Source organism: Stegostoma tigrinum, chromosome 2 (genome assembly GCF_030684315.1).
Source record: "Stegostoma tigrinum isolate sSteTig4 chromosome 2, sSteTig4.hap1, whole genome shotgun sequence".
Taxonomy (NCBI): Eukaryota; Metazoa; Chordata; class Chondrichthyes; order Orectolobiformes; family Stegostomatidae; genus Stegostoma; species Stegostoma tigrinum.
Window position 1 is genome coordinate 12,701,692 of NC_081355.1, and position 19,160 is coordinate 12,720,851.

The 19,160-nt window shown below is 44.5% G+C and overlaps 1 protein-coding gene across 9 annotated transcripts in view; it reads left to right on the plus strand.

The window, feature by feature from the left end:
• Positions 1 to 19,160, plus strand: part of LOC125461490 (serpin B6-like) — a 39,605-nt gene that overhangs the window by 780 nt on the left and 19,665 nt on the right. For 3 of the 9 annotated variants that reach the window (XM_048550373.2, XM_048550337.2, XM_048550381.2), the window contains exon 2: positions 8,227 to 8,330. The exons of 3 other annotated variants lie outside the window; for them this stretch is intronic. In XM_048550373.2, the coding sequence (XP_048406330.1) occupies positions 8,284 to 8,330 (47 nt within the window). In that variant the 5' untranslated portion in view covers positions 8,227 to 8,283. Of the gene's footprint in view, positions 1 to 8,226; positions 8,331 to 12,279; positions 12,456 to 12,552; positions 12,668 to 19,160 lie in introns of those variants that run through there. 3 more of the 9 variants (XM_048550402.2, XM_048550346.2, XM_048550364.2) reach the window with 3 other exon arrangements.

Below are 19,160 nucleotides of genomic sequence, written 5' to 3' on the forward strand. Positions count from 1 at the left end.
AAACTACAGCAAGCAGCCTGTGGAAAAACAGTTAAGAGGCGAGGGCATTTTAATAGAGAATTGAATCCTTTCAGAGCAGGTGATTAAAACAAAGAACCGCGGGTGCTGAAGATTTGAATCAAAAGCAGAAATTGCTGGAAAATGCCAGCAGATCTGGCAGCATCTGTGGACAGAAAGCAAAATTAATGTTTCAGGTCCAGAAGAAGAACCGCTAGATTCGAAATGTTGACCGCCTCTGCAAGTGTTGCCAAGCTTGCTGAGTTCTTTCCCAGCAATTTCTGTCTTTGTATCTGGCTTCCAACATCTGCAGTTCTTTCTTTGCTACCAGTGCTGGATCCTTACAGCAAGCCAACTATTGCCACTCCCCAACGCTTATCCTGTTTAACTTTAAAAATAAAGTGTTTCTTCCAACACTTTTGTTGTCATTGAAATGGGTGTTGAAAGAAATTGTTTGCCTGCAAACCAATTTGATTTGGTTTGATTGTACTAGGTACAGTGAAAAGTTTTGTTTTGTGTGCAGTACAGGCAGATCATACATACTAAAGACCACAGGGTGATAGAACAGAGTGAAGAATACAAAATTAATGCTGCAAAGAAGGTGCACAAAAAGTAAGATCGACATTATGTTAGAAATTTGAGAGGTTCATTCAGAAGACTAATAACAGTGAGGAAGAAACTATTCTTAAACCTGTTGATATGTGTATTCAAACTTTTCTATCTTCTGCCTGATGAAACAGAACATAAGGCATAGGAGCAGAAATTAGGCCATTCAGCCCATCAAGTCTGTTCTGCCATTCAATCATGGTCAATGAGTTTCTCAAACCCATTCTCTGGCTTTCTACCCCATAATCTTTGATCCCCTTGACAATCAAGAACCTATCTATCTCAGTCTTAAATGTACTCAATGACCTGGCCTCCGCAACGTTCTGTGCCAGTGAATTCCATAGATTCACCATTTTCTGGCTGAAGAAGTTTCTCCTTATCTCCATTCTAAAAGGTCTTCCCTCTACTCCAAGGCTGTATCCTCAGGTCCTAGACTTTCCTGCCAATGGAAACATCTTCCCAACATCCACTCTGTCCAGGCCATTCAGTACTCTGCAAGTTTCAATTAGATTCCCACTCCTCTTCACCCTTCTAAACTCAATCCAGTGTAGACCCAGAGTCCTCAAACATACCTCATATGTTAAGTTATTCATTCCTGGGACCATTCTTGTGAACCTCCTCTGGACTTGCTCCAGTGCCAGGATATCTTTCCTGACATAGAGGGCCCGAAATTTGCTCACAATACCCCAAATGTGGCCTGACCAGAGCTTTATAAAACCCCGTAAGTACATCCCTGCTTTTATATCCTAGTCCTCTCAAAAAAATGAACAAAAGGAACAAAGAACAAAGGATAATACAGCATGAACAGGCCTCCAAGGCTGTGCTGACACATTTTGCCCTTCCATGCTAAAACTGTCTTCACTTACAGGATCAGTATCCCTCTGATTCCTTCCTATTCATGTATTTGTCCAGGTGCTTCTTAAATGTTGTCATTGTGTCTGCTTCCACCAGCTCCTCTGGAAGCACGTTCCAGGCACTCCCCACCCTTTGTGTGAAAAACCTGCCTCACACCTCTTTTAGAATTCCCTCCCTTGCATGTTGAACCTGTGTACCCTAGTAATTGACCCTATCACCCTCAGGAAAAGTCTCATACACGATCCATGCCTTTCACAATCTTATAAACTTCTTATGGATTGGTCCTCAACTTTTTGCATTCCAGTGATGACAAATCTGGTCTATCCAACCTTCCTTCATAGCTAAAATCTCCCATTCCAGGCAACATCCTGGTAAACCTTTTCTGTACCCTCTCCAAAGCATCCACATCCGTCTGGCAGTGTGGTGACCAGAACTGTACACAATATTCCAAGTATGGCCTAACTAAAGTTCTATAAAGCTGCACCATAATTTGTCTGTACTTATACTCAACGCTCCTTCCAATGAAGGAAAGCATGCCACAAGCCTTTTTTAACCACCTTATCTACCTGCGCTGCCACCTTCAGTGATCTGTGGACTTACTTACCCAGATCCTGCTGCATATCAGGGTTCTGCCATTCACTGTATAATTTCCACTTGTGCTTGACCTTCCAAAATGCATCACCTCACATTTGTCTGGATTAAACTCCCATCTGTCCTCTTTTTGCACATGCCTCCAACTGATCTATATGCTGCTGTATTCTTTGACAGTCCTCCACACTATCTGCAACTCCACCAATCTTTGTATCATCCACAAATTTACTAATTGCACCAGCTATGTTTCCTCCAAATAGTTTATGTAGATCACGAACAGCAGAGATCCCAGCACTGATCCCTGTGGAACACCACCAGTCACAACGTTCCATTCTGAAAAGCATCCTTCCACCACTACCTTCTGTCTCCTATGACTTAAGTCAGTTCTATCCCCATCTTGCCAGCTCATGCTTATACCCTGTGACTTCACCTTTTATACCAGTCTGCCATGAGTGTCCTTGTCAAAAGCTTTACTGAAGTCTATGTAGACAACTCATCAATCATCTTCGTCGCCTCCTCAAAAGCCTCAAGCAAGTTGGTGAGGCACAACCTGCCATGCTGTCTATCATTAATAAGTCCATTTGCTTTTAAATGGGTATACATCTTGTTCCTGAGAATCTTTTCCAATAATTTCCCTACCACCGACATGAGACTCACAGGCCTGTAATTTCCAGGATTATCCCTGTCGACCTTCTTAAACACTGCGGCAACAATGGCTATTCTCCAGTCCTCTGGGATCTTACCTGTGGTCAAAGAGGACACAAAGATATCTGTCAATGCTCCAGAAATTTGTTCTCTTGCTTCTCTCAATATTCCAGGACAGATCCCATCAGGACCCAGGGACTTATCTACCCTAATACTTTTTAGTAGCAACTTGGCTGAGAAACTTGACGCCCACTTCCTCTCTTTGGTGAGTATTGACACAAAGTATTCGTTTAGGACCTCACCTACCCTTTCTGGCTTCACACTCAGATTCCCTCCTTTATCCTTGAGTGGGCCAACCCTTTCCCTGGCTAACCCTCGTGTTTATTTTACATACGTATAAAGAGCCTTAGGATTCTCCTTAATCCTGTTTGTTAATGACTTCTCATAACTCCCTTTTAGCCCTTCTAATTCCTTGTTTAAGTTCTTTCCTACTTTCCTTATATTCTTCAAGGCCTTCATCAGCTCCCATCCTCCTAGACCTTACGTATGCTTCCTTTTTCTTTCTGACCAAGGTCATAACATCCCTGGTCATCCAAGGTTCACATAACTTGCCATTCCCATCCTTCATTCTCACAGGAATGTGCTGCTCCTGAACTCTTACCAATTGCAATTTGAAATATTCCCACATGTAGATTTATCCTCAAATAGCCGCCTCCAATCATAATTCTCCAGTTCCTGCCTAATATTGTTGTAGTTCACCTTCTCCCAATTTTACACCTTCATCCAAGAACTGTTGTTATCCCTATCCATGAATATCTTAAAACTCACAGTATTATGATCACTACTCCCAAAATGCTCCCCCACTGAAACTTCACTCACCTGGCTGGGCTCATTTCCCAAAACCAGGTCCAGTATAACTCCTTCCCTGGTTGGACTGATTACACATTGTGTCAAAAAAACCTCCTGAATGGTCTTTATAAATTCTGCCCTATACAGGCCCCGAGCACATAGTGAGTCCCAGACCGAAGAAGGATGAAAGGTGACTTGATAGAGGTGTACAAGATGATGAGAGGCATAGATAGAGTAAATAGCCAGGGCGGAAATGACTATTATGAGGGAGCATAATTTTAAGGTGATTGAAAGAAGGTATGGGGAGATGTCAGAGGTAGGTTTTTTACACAGAGCGTGGTAGATGCATGGAATGCACTGCCAGCGGTGGTAGTGGAGTCGGATACTTTAGGGACATTCAAGCAACTCTTGGATAGGCACATGGATAACAGTAAAATGTAGGGTATGCAGGGTACTTTGATCTTAGAGTAGGCTAATAGGTCAACACAACATCGTGGGCCGAAGGACCTGTATTGTGCTATACTGTTCTATGTTCAGTGTTAATACAGAGGAAGTTAAAAATCACCCACCACAACAACCCTGCTGTTTTTGCAACTTTCCAAAATCTGTCTACATATTCTGTCCTCTATCTCCTGCTGGCCTTTGGGAGACATGTAATTTACCCCCAACACTGTGATTTCACCTGTTCTATTCCTGAGTTCTACCCATACTGCCTTGCTGCACAAGTTCTCTGATGTATCCTCTCTCTGCACAGCTGTGAGATACTCCTTTACCTGTAATGCAATTCCCCAACCCCTTTTTACATCCCCTTCCATCGTACCTGAAACATCTAAATCCTGGTACATTCAACTGCCTGTCTTGTCCCCCTTTCAGCCAAGTCTCTGTAATCACAATAATGTCATAGTTACACGTACAAACCAAATCTCTAAGTTCATCTGCCTTGCCCATTATACTTCACACATTGAAGCACATGTATTTCAGACCACCTCCCCTGCTCTTTTCAGCAGTGTTACCCTGCGTGTTCTTATTCTTAGTAATATTTACTTTGGTTTCTACCTCTCCCTCAATTTCTCCATCTACTACCCTACTCTTCTGGTTCATTAATGTAACCAATCCAGTTTGTACAGGACCCACCTCCCCCATAACCATTACCAATGCCCCAGAAATCTGAAACCTTCCCCCTCACACAATCTTTCGGCCATGTGTTCATCCTATATATCCTGGTCTTCCTACTCCGACGAGCTTGCAGCATCGGTAGTAATCCTGAGATAACTACCTTTGAGGTCCTACATTTCAATATTTACTTTGGTTTCTACCTCTCCCTCAATTTCTCCATCTACTACCCTACTCTTCTGGTTCATTAATGTAACCAATCCAGTTTGTACAGGACCCACCTCCCCCATAACCATTACCAATGCCCCAGAAATCTGAAACCTTCCCCCTCACACAATCTTTCGGCCATGTGTTCATCCTATATATCCTGGTCTTCCTACTCCGACGAGCTTGCAGCATCGGTAGTAATCCTGAGATAACTACCTTTGAGGTCCTACATTTCAACTTTCTTCATGGTTCTCTATATTCTGCTTTTGGGACCTCATCCGTTTTTTAAAATATGTCGTGAGTACCAACGTGTATCACATCAGTCAGTGTTTGCCCTGCCTCTCCAGAATATCCTGCAGCCACTCTGAGCCATCCAGGACCCTAGCACCAGGGAGGCAGCACACCATCCGAACTCTCATATGCAGCCACAGAAACACCTATCTATTCCCCTTACGACTGAATCCCCTATAACTATAGCATTTCTATACCTATCTCTCCCTCCCCCTGCAGCACAGCTGACTACGGTGCCATTAATTTGCCTGCAGATGCCATTCCCTTCAGCACTATCTAGAATGGAATGCCTGTTTTGCAGAGGAACAGCCACTGGAGGAGATTCCTGCACTGTCTGCTTAGCCCTTCTGCTCTGCCTGGTGGTCACACATTCCATTCCTGCCAATGGAGTCTGAATCTGCAGTGTGACCACCTCTATCTGCTGGCTATCCACGATACTCTCCACTTCGCAAATCCTCCACAGTGTCCCCACACCCGCTCCAACTCCGAAACTCAGGCTTCCAGGAACTGCAGCTGGAGAAACTTCTTGCACATATGCAGGTCCCAGGCCGCGGGAATGTGCCTGGCTTCCCACATCAAGCAAGAGCAGCACACTACGATTTAGAGCTCTCTGGCCATGCCACAGCCCTTTAGGTTAATTAATCCTTACAATGTCAAATACATTTAATAAGTTGAAGCTTCTGATGCTTACTGCTCCGATAACAATTTTGCAAAACTTACCTGTTACTCACCAATAACAGTTTCCAGAAACAGTTTAGATTCGTGCTCCTTTACCCACTGGAACTCTTACTGCTGACCTTCCTCTCAAGATTATCCTGTCTTCTCTGAGCCTGCCTCTTCCTTTTTTGGGGGTTAGAGAAGGAAGGAAGGGTAGAAACACTACAGCAATGGAATGTTTGGGGCTAACCATTCCTTCACAGCAGGTTCATTCCGATACCCTTCACACCCATGCTGACTTCAAAGTCTTTTCCCAGAATGGAAATGAACAACGACTCAGCACTCTCTGATCAGACGTACCTGGAAAAGGGTTGACTATTCAACCAAGTGGTAGACTGCAGATGATCATAACCTTGTCCCTATTTCAGACAGGCATGCTGTCTAGCACAGAATACTGGACAGCAGGCTCACTATGCAGCTTCACCTTTCAATCAGCTCAATTGAACTAAGTGGCATACTGCTACTCTAGAATCCCCACAGTGTGGGAGCAGGAAATTCAGCCCATCGAGTCTACACCGACCCTCCAAAGAGCATCCCACCCAGACTCAACTCCCTCCCCCATCCCTGTAACCTTTCATTTTTCCATGGCTAATCCACCCAGCCTCCACATCCCTGACCACTATAGGCAATGTAGCATGGCGAATACGCCAAACCTTTGCATTCTTTGGGCTGTGGAAGGAAACCCACACGGAGACAGGGAGAATGTGCAAACTCCTCAAAGACAGTCATCCGAGGCTAATATAAATATTTCCTGCCTCGCCTCCCACAGCAGCCCAGGATACAATTCATCTGGATTTGGCTGTTTTTAAGCCCAACAGAGCTTCCAATAACCACCACCATCACCAGTCTCCCCCATTTAAGAACTTGCATCTCTATTACACCTTCCATGACTTTACGATATACTAAAAGGATTTCACAGCCAAAGTCCTTTAGTTAAGGTTCAGCTGACTACAAATTGGTAATTACACCTGGAGGGTTCTAACAAATCTTTTGACTCGACAGCAGACTGGTTTTATACACTGAACAATGGAGAATTTAGCTTCCTATAGTTCTTCCTGACAATTCAGGAAGCTCCCAGATAAAATTTGCTCAGTAGCTGACAAATGATTCATTGAGTTCTAAAGGAGGGTCACTGGATCCAAAATATTAACCCTCTCCGCAGATGCTGCCACACTTGCTGAGATTTTTCAGCGATTTTTGATTTTGTTTCTGATTTCCAGCATCCACAGTTCTTTGGTTGTTTTGATTTATTTGCTAGTGTCCACGGATTTCGCTTCAGGTTTTCCTTCAGCAACAATTCAAAATACAGCTCAAAGAAACGCCCCTGAAGTAGTCCTTTGTCTGCTAAAATCCAGATTAAATGGCCCAAATCCCTCTCAAAGATGCATTAAGTAGCTAGCCCCAGAAGTGGAGTCATAGAGATATACAGCATGGAAACAGTCCTTTCAGTCCAACTTGTCCAGATATCCTAAATGAATCTAGTCCCATTTGCCAGCAATTGGCCCATATCCCTCTAAACCCTTCCTCTTCATGTATCCATCCAGATGCCTTTTAAATGTTTAGTTGTACCGGCCTCCACCCCTTCCTCTGGCAGCTCATTTCATACATGCACCATCCACTGCATGAAAAAGTTGCCCTGGGTCCCTTTTATATCTTGCCCCTCTCACCTTAAATCTATTCACTCTATTTTGGGCTCCCCTAAGCTGAGGAAAAGAACTTGACTATCTCAAATAATTGAACTATAACACTGAGTTTGACTAACACACCAGCTGAATATTGCCTGGCCTCCATGGCAACTGAATCAAGCATTATGGACAATACCAGGGCTCCCAAAGTGTAGATAGCCTAGACCCTAACTTTTATATTTTTTTTGAAAAGGCAAATGTAAGGTGCTCTGTTCCAGATATGATTGGATTGGTCAACCACTAATCTACAATCAGAACACACTTTATTCTTACAATGCAGTTAAATACAAAAAAAAAGAACTTTCATAACTTTACTCAATGGAAATACTTCACAAAATAATGTATTAATTAACAATTAATCATCAACTGCTCCAATGTTGGCAGCGTCCCAGACACACACCCTTGACAAAGGTAATTCAGCATCAGAGTTATTATTCTCACGTGCTGTCTCTCTCCAGTCCAGCAGAAAGAAACAATGTGCCCCTTTTGATGTTTAAGAGGAAGCCTCTCTGTCTAAGACTTTGCTCTAGCAGTACAGAACTCATGCTTTCAGCCAGCAAAATACCCACTCAACTCACTGGAAGAAGACTAAAGTTTTTGTTTGAGTCTGTGTGAGCCTGACGCCACCCACTCATGATTCTTTTCTCATACTTTGAAAAAATACCCTTAGAGAGAAGTCAAAGGTGTTTACCAACTGCCTATTTGAAGGAGATAGTTGAGGACCACTATGACAACACCGTCTGCACAAGAAACAGAGCTCAGCACATCTTACAGGTACAGTGTTATCACACAAGCTACCTCATTAACATTTGTATTGTACACATCACTACACTTTACTCTCAACCTGCTCCCCAAAGCCTGAACATAATGAGAATGCCACGAGACCCAGGCCCATGTTTCCCCTGAGTGTACTAGATAGCTGGCTGGTAAACTGTCACAGTGATGAAAGCCACCAGATCAGATACTCAGCACTCTAACCCAGCAATCGGGACTGCTCTCAATTACTGGAAGGTGGGTAATCTTTGAGCAGACCAAAAGTGGGGGACCAATGCAGGGACATCAGGCAAACAAGCAGGCAAATGATGAAAAGCTGAATGGAACAGAGGACGGTGAGAGAAGATTCTGCCTTCACTGACAGATCCCAACTTTATGACAACACATCGAAAAATGAGAAAAGTCATGTGCATTTTTCAGAAAACAAAATAAACAGGAGGAATTTTAAACAATAGAACCGGACGTTAGGATCAAATGAAGTTGTAAACTACAAAGCTGGAGCATTTTCCGACTGTTACATGAATACCCCACACCACCCCTCCCCTATCCTGCCATCAAAGGGTGGGGAGGGGGGCTGATGACAGCCTGAGGATCACTCCAAGGCATCCTTTCCCCTTTATTTAAGATAGTGGTTGTATCAATAACAGTAAGATTTTGATGACAGCAGCTCTCATCAGTTCTGTGGTTAATGCTGACGCAGTGATCCCACTCAGCCTCAGCAATCACGACCATCTATGAAGAAATAACCAGTCAGTCAGAAGGAAACATAACAGGTCTTGTATATTAGGCATAGCCCATGCTATCCTTCCACTTGGCGATAAGGCTCACCACAGCTAGTGAGTTAAGAAGCAAATAAAATCCTACACTCTCTACACATTCCAATGCTTATACAAGAGAACTCTGGAGGAGTGCTATTTCGAAGATTCATATTGTATAAATGGACACCATTTGGCACATCGCACCAATCATCCAATTAGTCCCCCTTCCTTTCCTCTTGCCTCATAACCCTGCAACATTTCCTTTTTGATGTCTACTCAACACTCTATTGAAAATTACTCGCTAATCTGTTCACACCACCATTGAAGAAGTGCATTGAAAAATTCTGCTCATCTCTCCTTTGGTTCTGATACAGTACTTAGCGTTTTCAAGAACAATTTTCCTCCTTCTGTAAGGCAAGGGTTTCAAGCTACTGCTGGCTCGAGAAGCTATTCCATAACACCCCCTGTGATTTTTATTTGTCTTGCCTCAGTTTAAAACAGAAGTACACCCCAACATTGAATTTGCCCTCCTAACTTACTGACTCAAACTGCTAGTTTACCTTAAGACAATTCTGGATGAGGACTCCCAAGTCCCTTTGCACTTCAGAATTTTGAATTTTCTCCCCATTTAGAAAATAGTCTATGAGTCTATACTTCCTACCTCACACTTTCCCATGCTGTATTCCATCTGTCACTTCTTTGCCCACTCTCCTAGCCTGTCTAAATCCTTTTGCAGCCTCCCTGCTTCCTCAATACTCTGTGAATTTCAGATTTTAAAAAGTTATAGTTAAAGTTTTGTTTTCACTTTTCCTGTTAAAGGTATGCATCTTACAATAAAGTAGTTATTTTTACAATTACCGAAGGAATCTGGTGTCATTTACCTTTGTTCTAGCTTGCAGTAGGCCAGGTATATTGAATTTTAGTAGTTGCATTGAGATTTAGTTTACATTTGTAACATTAACAATTTGTGAAATTATGGGGTCTGATTATTGGAGCACTCTTCCCAGTTAATACTATATTTCTTTACAGAATGAGGGTGTGACTGGCTAGACCAGCATTTATTGACACGACCCACGCCCTCCAACTCCTCCAGAACTTCCACCTCCCTGGCCCCCAACACCTCATTTTCACCATGGGTGTCCAGTCCCTATAAACCTGTGTTACTCATGCAGATGGCCTCAAGGCCCTCCGCTTCTTCCTGTCCCGCAGGCCTGACCAATCCCCCTCCACCGACTCCCTTATCTGCCTAGCCAAACTCGTCCTCACCCTCAACAACTTCTCTTTCGATTCCTCCCACTTCCTACAAAGGGGGTAGCCATGGGTACCCACATGGGCCCAAGCTATGCCTGCCTCTTTGTAGGTTACGTGGAACAGTCCCTCTTCCGCACCTACACAGGCCCCATACCCCACCTCTTCCTCCGTTACATTGATGACTGTATCGGCGCCGCCTCTTGCTCCCCAGAGGAGCTCGAACAGTTCATCCACTTCACCTACACCTTCCACCCCAACCTCAAGTTCACCTGGGCCATCTCCAACACATCCCTCACCTTCCTGGACCTCTCAGTCTCCATCTCAGGTAACCAGCTAGAAACTGATGTCCATTTCAAGCCCACTGACTCCCACAGCTACCTAGAATACACCTCCTCCCACCCACCCTCCTGCAAAAATCCCATCCCCTATTCCCAATTCCTCTGCCTCTGCCGCATCTGCTCCCAGGATGAAGCATTCCACTCCCACACATCCCAGATGTCCACGTTCTTCAAGGACCGCAACTTTCCCCCAGCAGTCGTCGAGAACGCCCTTGACCGCGTCTCCCGCATTTCCCGCAACACATCCCTCACACCCCGCCCCCGCCACAACCACCCAAAGAGGATCCCCCTCGTTCTCACACACCACCCCAGCAACCTCCAGATACAACGCATCATCCTCCAACACTTCCGCCATCTACAATCCGACCCCACCACCCAAGCCATTTTTCCATCCCCACCCTTGTCTGCCTTCCGGAGAGACCACTCTCTCCGTGACTCCCTTGTCCGCTCCACACTCCCCTCTAACCCCATCACACCCGGCACCTTCCCCTGCAACCGCAGGAAGTGCTACACTTGCCCCCACACCTCCTCCCTCACCCGCATCCCAGGCCCCAAGATGACTTTCCATATTAAGCAGATGTTCACCTGCACATCTGCCAATGTGGTATACTGCATCCACTGTACCCGGTGTGGCTTCCTCTACATTGGGGAAACCAAGCGGAGGCTTGGGGACCACTTTGCAGAACACCTCCGCTCGGTTCGCAATAAACAACTGCACCTCCCAGTTGCGAACCATTTTAACTCCCCCTCCCATTCTTTCGGCGACATGTCCATCATGGGCCTCCTGCAGTGCCACAATGATGCCACCCGAAGGTTGCAGGAACAGCAACTCATATTCCGCTTGGGCACCCTGCAGCCCAATGGTATCAATGTGGACTTCACAAGCTTCAAAATCTCCCCTTCCCCTACTGCATCCCAAAACCAGCCCAGCCTGTCTCTGCTTCCCTAACCTGTTCTTCCTCTCACCCATCCCTTCCTCCCACCCCAAGCCGCACCTCCATTTCCTACCTACTACCTCATCCCACCTGCTTGACCTGTCCGTCTTCCCTGGACTGACCTATCTCCTCCCTACCTCCCCACCTATACTCTCCTCTCCACTTACCTTCTTTTCTCTCCATCTTCGGTCCGTCTCCCCCTCTCTCCCTATTTATTCCAGAAACCTCTCCGATGAAGGGTCTAGGCCCGAAACGTCAGCTTTTGTGCTCCTGAGATGCTGCTTGGCCTGCTGTGTTCATCCAGCTCCACACTTTGTTATCTTATTTATTGACCGCCCCAACTTGCCTTTGAGAAGGGGGTGGTGAGCTGCTTACTTGAACAACTGCAGCCCTCGTGCTGTAGGTTGACCCACAATGTTGCTACTCTTCCTAATCTGTAGATTTGTAAATTGTGTGAATTAATTACTACTGGATTTTTGCAAAAGAAACTCAATCTTCTTCTTTGAAACCTTGGAAGTGGAGGGAGGTATTTATCCCATCAAAACTGTTCCACTATTCAATTATTTCAAATGTGACCCATCCTTGAACCAAATTCCCTCAGTAGCCTGGCAACAAAAATATTACCCTAAAGGAAGAAAAATTAGGGCCACTGCAAAAGTACTTACTTTACTCATACACCGATCCCATGGTAAAGAGAAGGGCTTTAGTTTAGATTTTTCTACGTTGCACTTTCGATTTGATTACAATGTCATTTGATTCAGAGGACGCACGAGAGAAAACCAGACCTTAGACTCTGAGCAGGGCCAGACTACGGTAGTTGGAGGGTTTTGGTTTAATCGTCGGGTAAGTGTCCTCCGTTTGCAATTATAGCTGCGCAGCGAAGCTCAAGGGTTAATCTCATTTTCATTCACCCAGTAGACGTTTTTCGTGGCTCTGCTTAATTCACATCGATTGTTTCAGACAGGTTGACTCTCCGGAACCATGTTTTACTGAATACAAACAGTAGGGTGGAAGCTGAATTGAAACGGTTTTGCAGAAAAAGGTCATTCCTGTGGGTATGTTTATTTGCTCTGAGTGTTGTCGAAACAGCCGCTGTGCTATCTGATCCTGAACTGGATTCTGATGTGCAGATTGTTGGAGCTTTTTTTGTTCCCCTCTCCCGTGGCTGCCCATGTCCTTTTCCAGTTTCACACTCTTCGATGCTGAGCCTATATAAGTACTTACATAGCCTTGAGCCAAGCCTCGTCGATAGCACCTTCTAAGCCTGCACCTTTTATCATCTGAAAGGGCAAGTAGACGGGAAAGACACCATTTCGAGGCCACACATCATCGTGATGTGAAACTAAACTGTTGCCTGGTTGAAAACCTCATTCTCCCTCCCTGTCAGCACAGAAAAAGGGATAGAAAAGCAGTAGAAATGAAAATATAACACGTACTGGCCTGACCTATCTTGTATACCTCAAAAAATGATTGAAGAAGGGGCTAGGTCTGAAACGTCAGCCTTCCTGCTCCTCTGATGCTGCTTGGCCTGCTGTGTTCATCCAGCTCTACACCTTGTTATTTCAGATTCTCCAGCATCTGCAGTTCATACTATCTCTGAAAGCTCCAGTTATTGTTTTTGATTCATTTGCTCCCCCTCTTGGCAGCTTACCAACCTGCCTCAATGGCTTAAGAATGGTCAATAAATGTTGCCTTAGCCTCTGACATCGGTATCCCTGGAAGGAATGTGTATTAACTTCCGTCATCTGATATGTTCTCACACAATTCTTGCTTATCTCTTCCCCTCAGTTGATCCCATTTTCCTGCAAGATAGTCACTTCTGGACTGTTAGGAAATGAACAAGTGCGGGTTTCCTGCCTGTCTGCTTGGGTATGAGCTCTGAGGGCAGGGATCTCAGAACAAACAGGCAAGTCCACAAAAACTCTGACTGCGTCTGCAGCATCAGTCACAGACAATCACCATCTCCCTTTCAGCCACAATTTAAAAACCTCTGGGGAAGGAGATTGGCAGTGGCAGCAGTTTACAAATCCACTTTGTTCACCACTAATTCCACATTGTGGGTATTCCCTAATGATAGGGTCTGTGCTTGTAGAAAGCTTTGTAAGCAGGCTGGTGAATTTGTTAAAGCAAATGCTGGAGAGCTGCAGGAAAGCTGAAATAAAATCTGGAAATGTTTGAAATACTCAGCGGATCAGGAACTGTCATTGCAGAGAGAATAAAAGAGAGTTAGGGTTCCAGGTTAAGGACACTTTATCAAGACTGGGAGCTGTTTAAGATGAATCATTTCTAAGCAAATACAGAGTTTGGCAGGGGAAGGACACCAGGAAAGACAGTTGGAAGGGTAAATGTAAGAGAGTATGAAAGGAATGACTTATAGGCAGAAGAGATGAAGGCAAGGTGCTTGATAAGGTTCCCCATGGCAGGCTGATGGAGAAAGTGAAGTCGCATGGGGTCCAGGGTGTGTTAGCTAGATGGATAATAAACTGGCTAGTCAACAGGAGACAGAGAGTAGTAGTGGAAGGGGGCTTCTCAAATTGGAGACCTGTGACCAGTGGTGTTCCACAGGGATCAGTGCTGGGACCACTGTTGTTTGTGATATATGTAAATGATCTGGAGGAAGGTAAAGGTGGTCTGATCAGCAAGTTTGCTGATGACACTAAGATTGCTGGAGTAGCTGATAGCGAAGGGGACTGTCAGAGATTACAGCAGAATATAGATAGACTGGAGAGTTGGGCAGATAAATGGCAGATGGAGTTCAATCCGGGCAAATGCGAGGTGATGCATTTTGGAAGATCTAATTCACAAGCAAACTATAGAGTAAATGGAAAAGTCCTAGGGAAAATTGATGTACAGAGAGATCAGGGTGTTCAGGTCCATTGTCCCTGAAGGTGCCAACGCAGGTCAATAGAGTGGTCAAGAAGGCATACGGCATGCTTTCCTTTATCGGACCGGGTATTGAGTACAAGAGTTGGCACATCATGTTACAGTTGCGTAAGACTTTGGTTTGGCCACATTTAGAGTACTGTGTACAGTTCCGGTTGCCACATTAGCAAAAGGATGCAGATGCTTTGGAGAGGATGCAGAGGAGGTTCACCAGGATGTTGCCTGGTATGGAGGGCCCTAGCTATGAAAAAAGGTTGAGTAGATTAGGATTATTTTCATTAGAAAGACGGAGATTGAGGGGGGACCTGTTTGAGGTCTATAAAATCCTGAGGGGTATAGACAAGGTGGATAGCAAGAAGCTTTTTCCCAGAGTGGGGGACTCAATTACTAGGGGTCATGAGTTCAAAGTGAGAGGAGGAAAGTTTAGGGGAGATATGTGTGCTAAGTTCTTTATGCAGAGGGTGATGGGTGCCTGGGACACGTTGCCAGCAGAGGTCGTAGATGCAGACACGATAGTGTCTTTTAAGATGTATCTGGACAGGTACATGGATGGGCAGGGACCAAAGGGATACAGACCCTTAGAAAATAGATGACAGGCCTAGACAGAGGATCTCGATCGGCGCAGGTTTGGAGGGCCGAAGGGCCTGTTCCTGTGTTGTAATGTTCTTTGTTCTTTGTTCTAAGGATACAGAAAGTGACAATCAGTTATGGATAAGGCACATACATGCTAAGGAGATATTAAATATCCAACGGAAGATGTGAATGGTTAAGATTTAATGTTGTTTAAATGAAGCTGGAAGGATATAGATCATTGCTTCCTGAATGATTTTCTATTGTGACCCTATTTCGAGGCTTGAAAATTGTCATGACTTCTCAATGAAAAGTGATCTGCGAGAGCAGTCAGGGGAGAGAGACCTATGAGATACGGTTTAACATGGATGAGTGTGAAGTTGACCATTTTGCTCAGAGGAATAGAAAGACATTTATTGTCTGAATGGAGAAAAACTTCAGAGTTGCTTTGGTGCAGAGGGATCTGGGTGTCCTTGTGCATGAATCACAGAAAAGAAGTACTTTCCTAGTCATGTACTTATCTAAGTGTCTTCTAAACATTGTAACTGCGCCTACATCTACCATTTCTTCAGGAAGTTCATTCCATATCCAAACCACAATCTGTGTTTTAAAAAAAAAGCCTCTTATCCCTTTATTAAATCTCTCCTCTCAACTTAAAAATATGCTTCCTAGTCTTGAAATTCCCCCATCCTAGGGAAAAGACACCTACCATTAACCCTATCTGTGCTGCTCATGATTTCATAAATCTCTATAAGGTCAGCCGTCAATCTCCTATGCTCTGGTGAAAAAAAAATTCACAGCCTATCCAGCCTCTCCTTATAACTCAAACCTTCCATACCTGGCAATGTTCTGGTAAATCTCTTCTGAACCCTGCCCAGCTTAATAATATCCTTCCTGTAACAGGGTAACCAGAACTGGACAGGAGCTTTATGGGAGAGAAAGAGAGACTGTGAGTGGAGAGGGATCTGTGCTGGACGGGAGAGGCACAATAATGGGAGGGGGAGCTTTGATGGGGAGGGGGAAACAATCTGCAGGAAGGGAATGTAATCATATGCTTCATCTGCTCCAGGCGTCATTAGATTGGGAAGTTGCGAGAAGAACATTAAAAAATGCCTTATACTCTTCTTTCAGTTTGCTGAGTACTGCAGTGAAACAGTGTACGAGCTTGAGGACAGGGAGGTCACAGAGGGATGGTGAGACAAACTGAGGAGTACAGTTTCGGCAGTGTTCCTGCCATCTCCAGAGAGACTTTGGGAAAGGGCCTGGCAGTCAGGAGGTGGGAATCGATTAGTCGTTGGGGTTGGGGGTCGGAATATGGTTGGGAGTAGGTGCCCCGTGGCTGGAGCCAACCCTGAGGGTTGGTGATCAGCAGTGGAAACTGGAGATCAGGCTTGCCATGAGGATGAGATTCTGAGCTATCTCCAGTGGTCCAGGAGGAGCACTCCTGTTATTTCACCCTTAAGATGTGCTGAGAAAGGCACTTTACCTTGGGAGCAGGCTGCATGCTCCTCCCTTTCATTGCTGTGTTGCATGACCACCTGATAAAGCCAGGGAGCCTGACTAATTTCGAATCTGGCTACCAATTGTGATAGGAACATCTTAAATGTCAGTGAAGTGTCTTATCTGTGTACGTGTGCTTTACAGGTTGGGATTCCACTCTGTGTTAAAAATGAAATACAAAGCGGTCAGAAAAGGTGCTGACAGAGTGTGTTCAACTTTACTTTGTTGGTTGTGGTTAACTATGTTTAACTCTGAGCATATCCATGTTATTTATAATATAGAAAATGTTAGTGCAAGAAATTAGTGTTTCAAAATTGCAGAACAACACTTAAAGCTTTCTTTACAAGGCAACATCTAACAGCTTCCAGGAGCAAAATTTGGTATTTAATAAGAGAAGGTCACACGATTACTCATAGTGCTAGGCTATCAGAATGATAATGCTGATTTAACTCTTGCCTGTGACCTCTTCTGATTCACAATTCATTGACTATGAAAGGGCCCTGTCAAAACAGAAAGACTTTGAAAATGAAATGCCATTGAACGTACATTTTTGAGATGTTTTCCCCTTGTAGAAATTGGCTACTAGTTTCCTGTTTTTCTCAGGAGTACTGAGTGCTTCAGTTCCACAGGGCCAGGTTCATCTAGGACATATGGCTCTTTTATTCCTCCTGTAGAAAGCTGGCCAGCTACAAACACACTCATTATTCAAACTGGTTTATTGGCCACTCGACTAGTATGATCCTGCTCTAAACATTACGGGAATACAGCTGCTCTAGGGTTAGTACCTGGCCAGTTAGTCTGTATGTTCATTAATCAAACTTACCATTGATTTCTTACCATTGCACATATTAAACCAACTCCTCAAGCATGAAGACAGCATCAAGCATTAGAATCATTGACAAGACAGCAGAGCAATCACCCCTGACAAAAAAGACCCTTGATTCTTCTGGTGGATGTTGGTTTCTCAGGAGTACAGCATCATGCTCCATCGAATTCCATGACTGTCCCATCGCGATGGTGTCTGTGTTTCAGCCCAGTCACCCACCTTTGCTCGGCATTATAGATGGACTGTTGGCAGTTTGTTGTGTGTATCACTCTGTTTCCCTTGAGATGAAAATAGATGGATCCCTTCACCCACAACCTGTCCTCCTATCTCATTTTTCCAGACTGTACATTGACCTCACTCCATTTTTAATTTTTAAACCAGTCATGCTTTAGTGTAGATCTGATCTGGTTTTCCCAAATGATTTCTGTTTGCCTTTGAAGTATTAGACCAAGATTGCTGTAAGATTTCTCTGTTTCCTTGTTGTTTTTGATGTGATTTCATGAAGGCTTATCTTTTCATTTGAATGCCTGGCAGCATTTTATTTCTTGTCTTCAACAGCATGAAGCATTGCACGCCCTGGTGAACTGATACTTTTTAAAAATTCATTTGTGGGATGTGGGTATCACTGGCTGGGCCAATATTTATTGCCCGTCCCTAGTTGCCCTTGAGAAGGTGGTGGTGAGCTGCCTTCTTGAACTGCTGCAGTCCTCCTGCTGTGGTTTGACCCACAGTGCAGTTGGGGAAGAAATTGCTCCAGCAATAGTGAAGCAACAGCGATTATATTTCCAAGTCAGTGTGGTGAGTGGATTGGAGGGGAACATACAGGTACTAGTGTTCCCATGGATCTGCTGCTCTTGTCCTTCTAGCTGGAAGTGGTCAACGGCTCGGAAGGTGCTATCTAAGGATCCTTGTTGAATTTCTGCAGTGTTCCTTGTAGATAGCACACACTGCTGATTATCGGTGGTGGAGGGAATGGATGTTTGTGCATGTGGTGCCAATGAAGCAAGCTGAGCGGTGCCAAGCTGTTTGAGTGTTGTTGGAGCTGCAGCCATCCAGGCAAGTAGGGAGTATTTCATCACACTGCTGACTTGTGCCTTGTAGGTGATGAACAGGCATTAGGGAGTCAAGGGGTGAGTTACTCGCTGCAGTATTCCTAGCTTCTGACCTGCTGTTGTAGCTGCTGTGTTTATGTGGAAAGCCCAGTGGAATTTCTAGTCAGTGGTAACCTCCAGGATGTTGATATTGGGGGAATTCAGTGATGATCAACCCATTGAATGGCAAGGTGCAGCGGTTAGATTGTCTCTTATTAAAGGTGGTCATTGCCTGGTGTGTGTGTGGTGCAAATGTTACTTGCCACTTGTCAGCCCAAGCTTGGATGTTGTCTAGATCTTGTTTTGAAAGCTATCTTTATTTTCTGAAATGCTAGAACCTTACCATTTATTCTTGTGAGTAACCTGTGGCTTGAAACCAAAATAAAAACTTATGACGTACAGTCCAAGTTTCCCAAACCGATTTCCCCATCTGGTTGTGTGAGTTACTTTTGAAAATAGTGGCATACTGGGGATTAGCATTTGTACATTTGCTGTGACACAAAGTGATTAGACCTCAAATGGTTGGAACTCCAGGAGTTTATGAGCTCAGCTCCCAATTGTTGTTGACGATGGTGAACAGAATCCACTATGGCACTGGATAATTCTTCAAGCAAGGCTACGGCAGCTGCAGAAAGGAATGCTGTGGTATCTTAAGGAAAAGCCTACAGCAGGTACTTT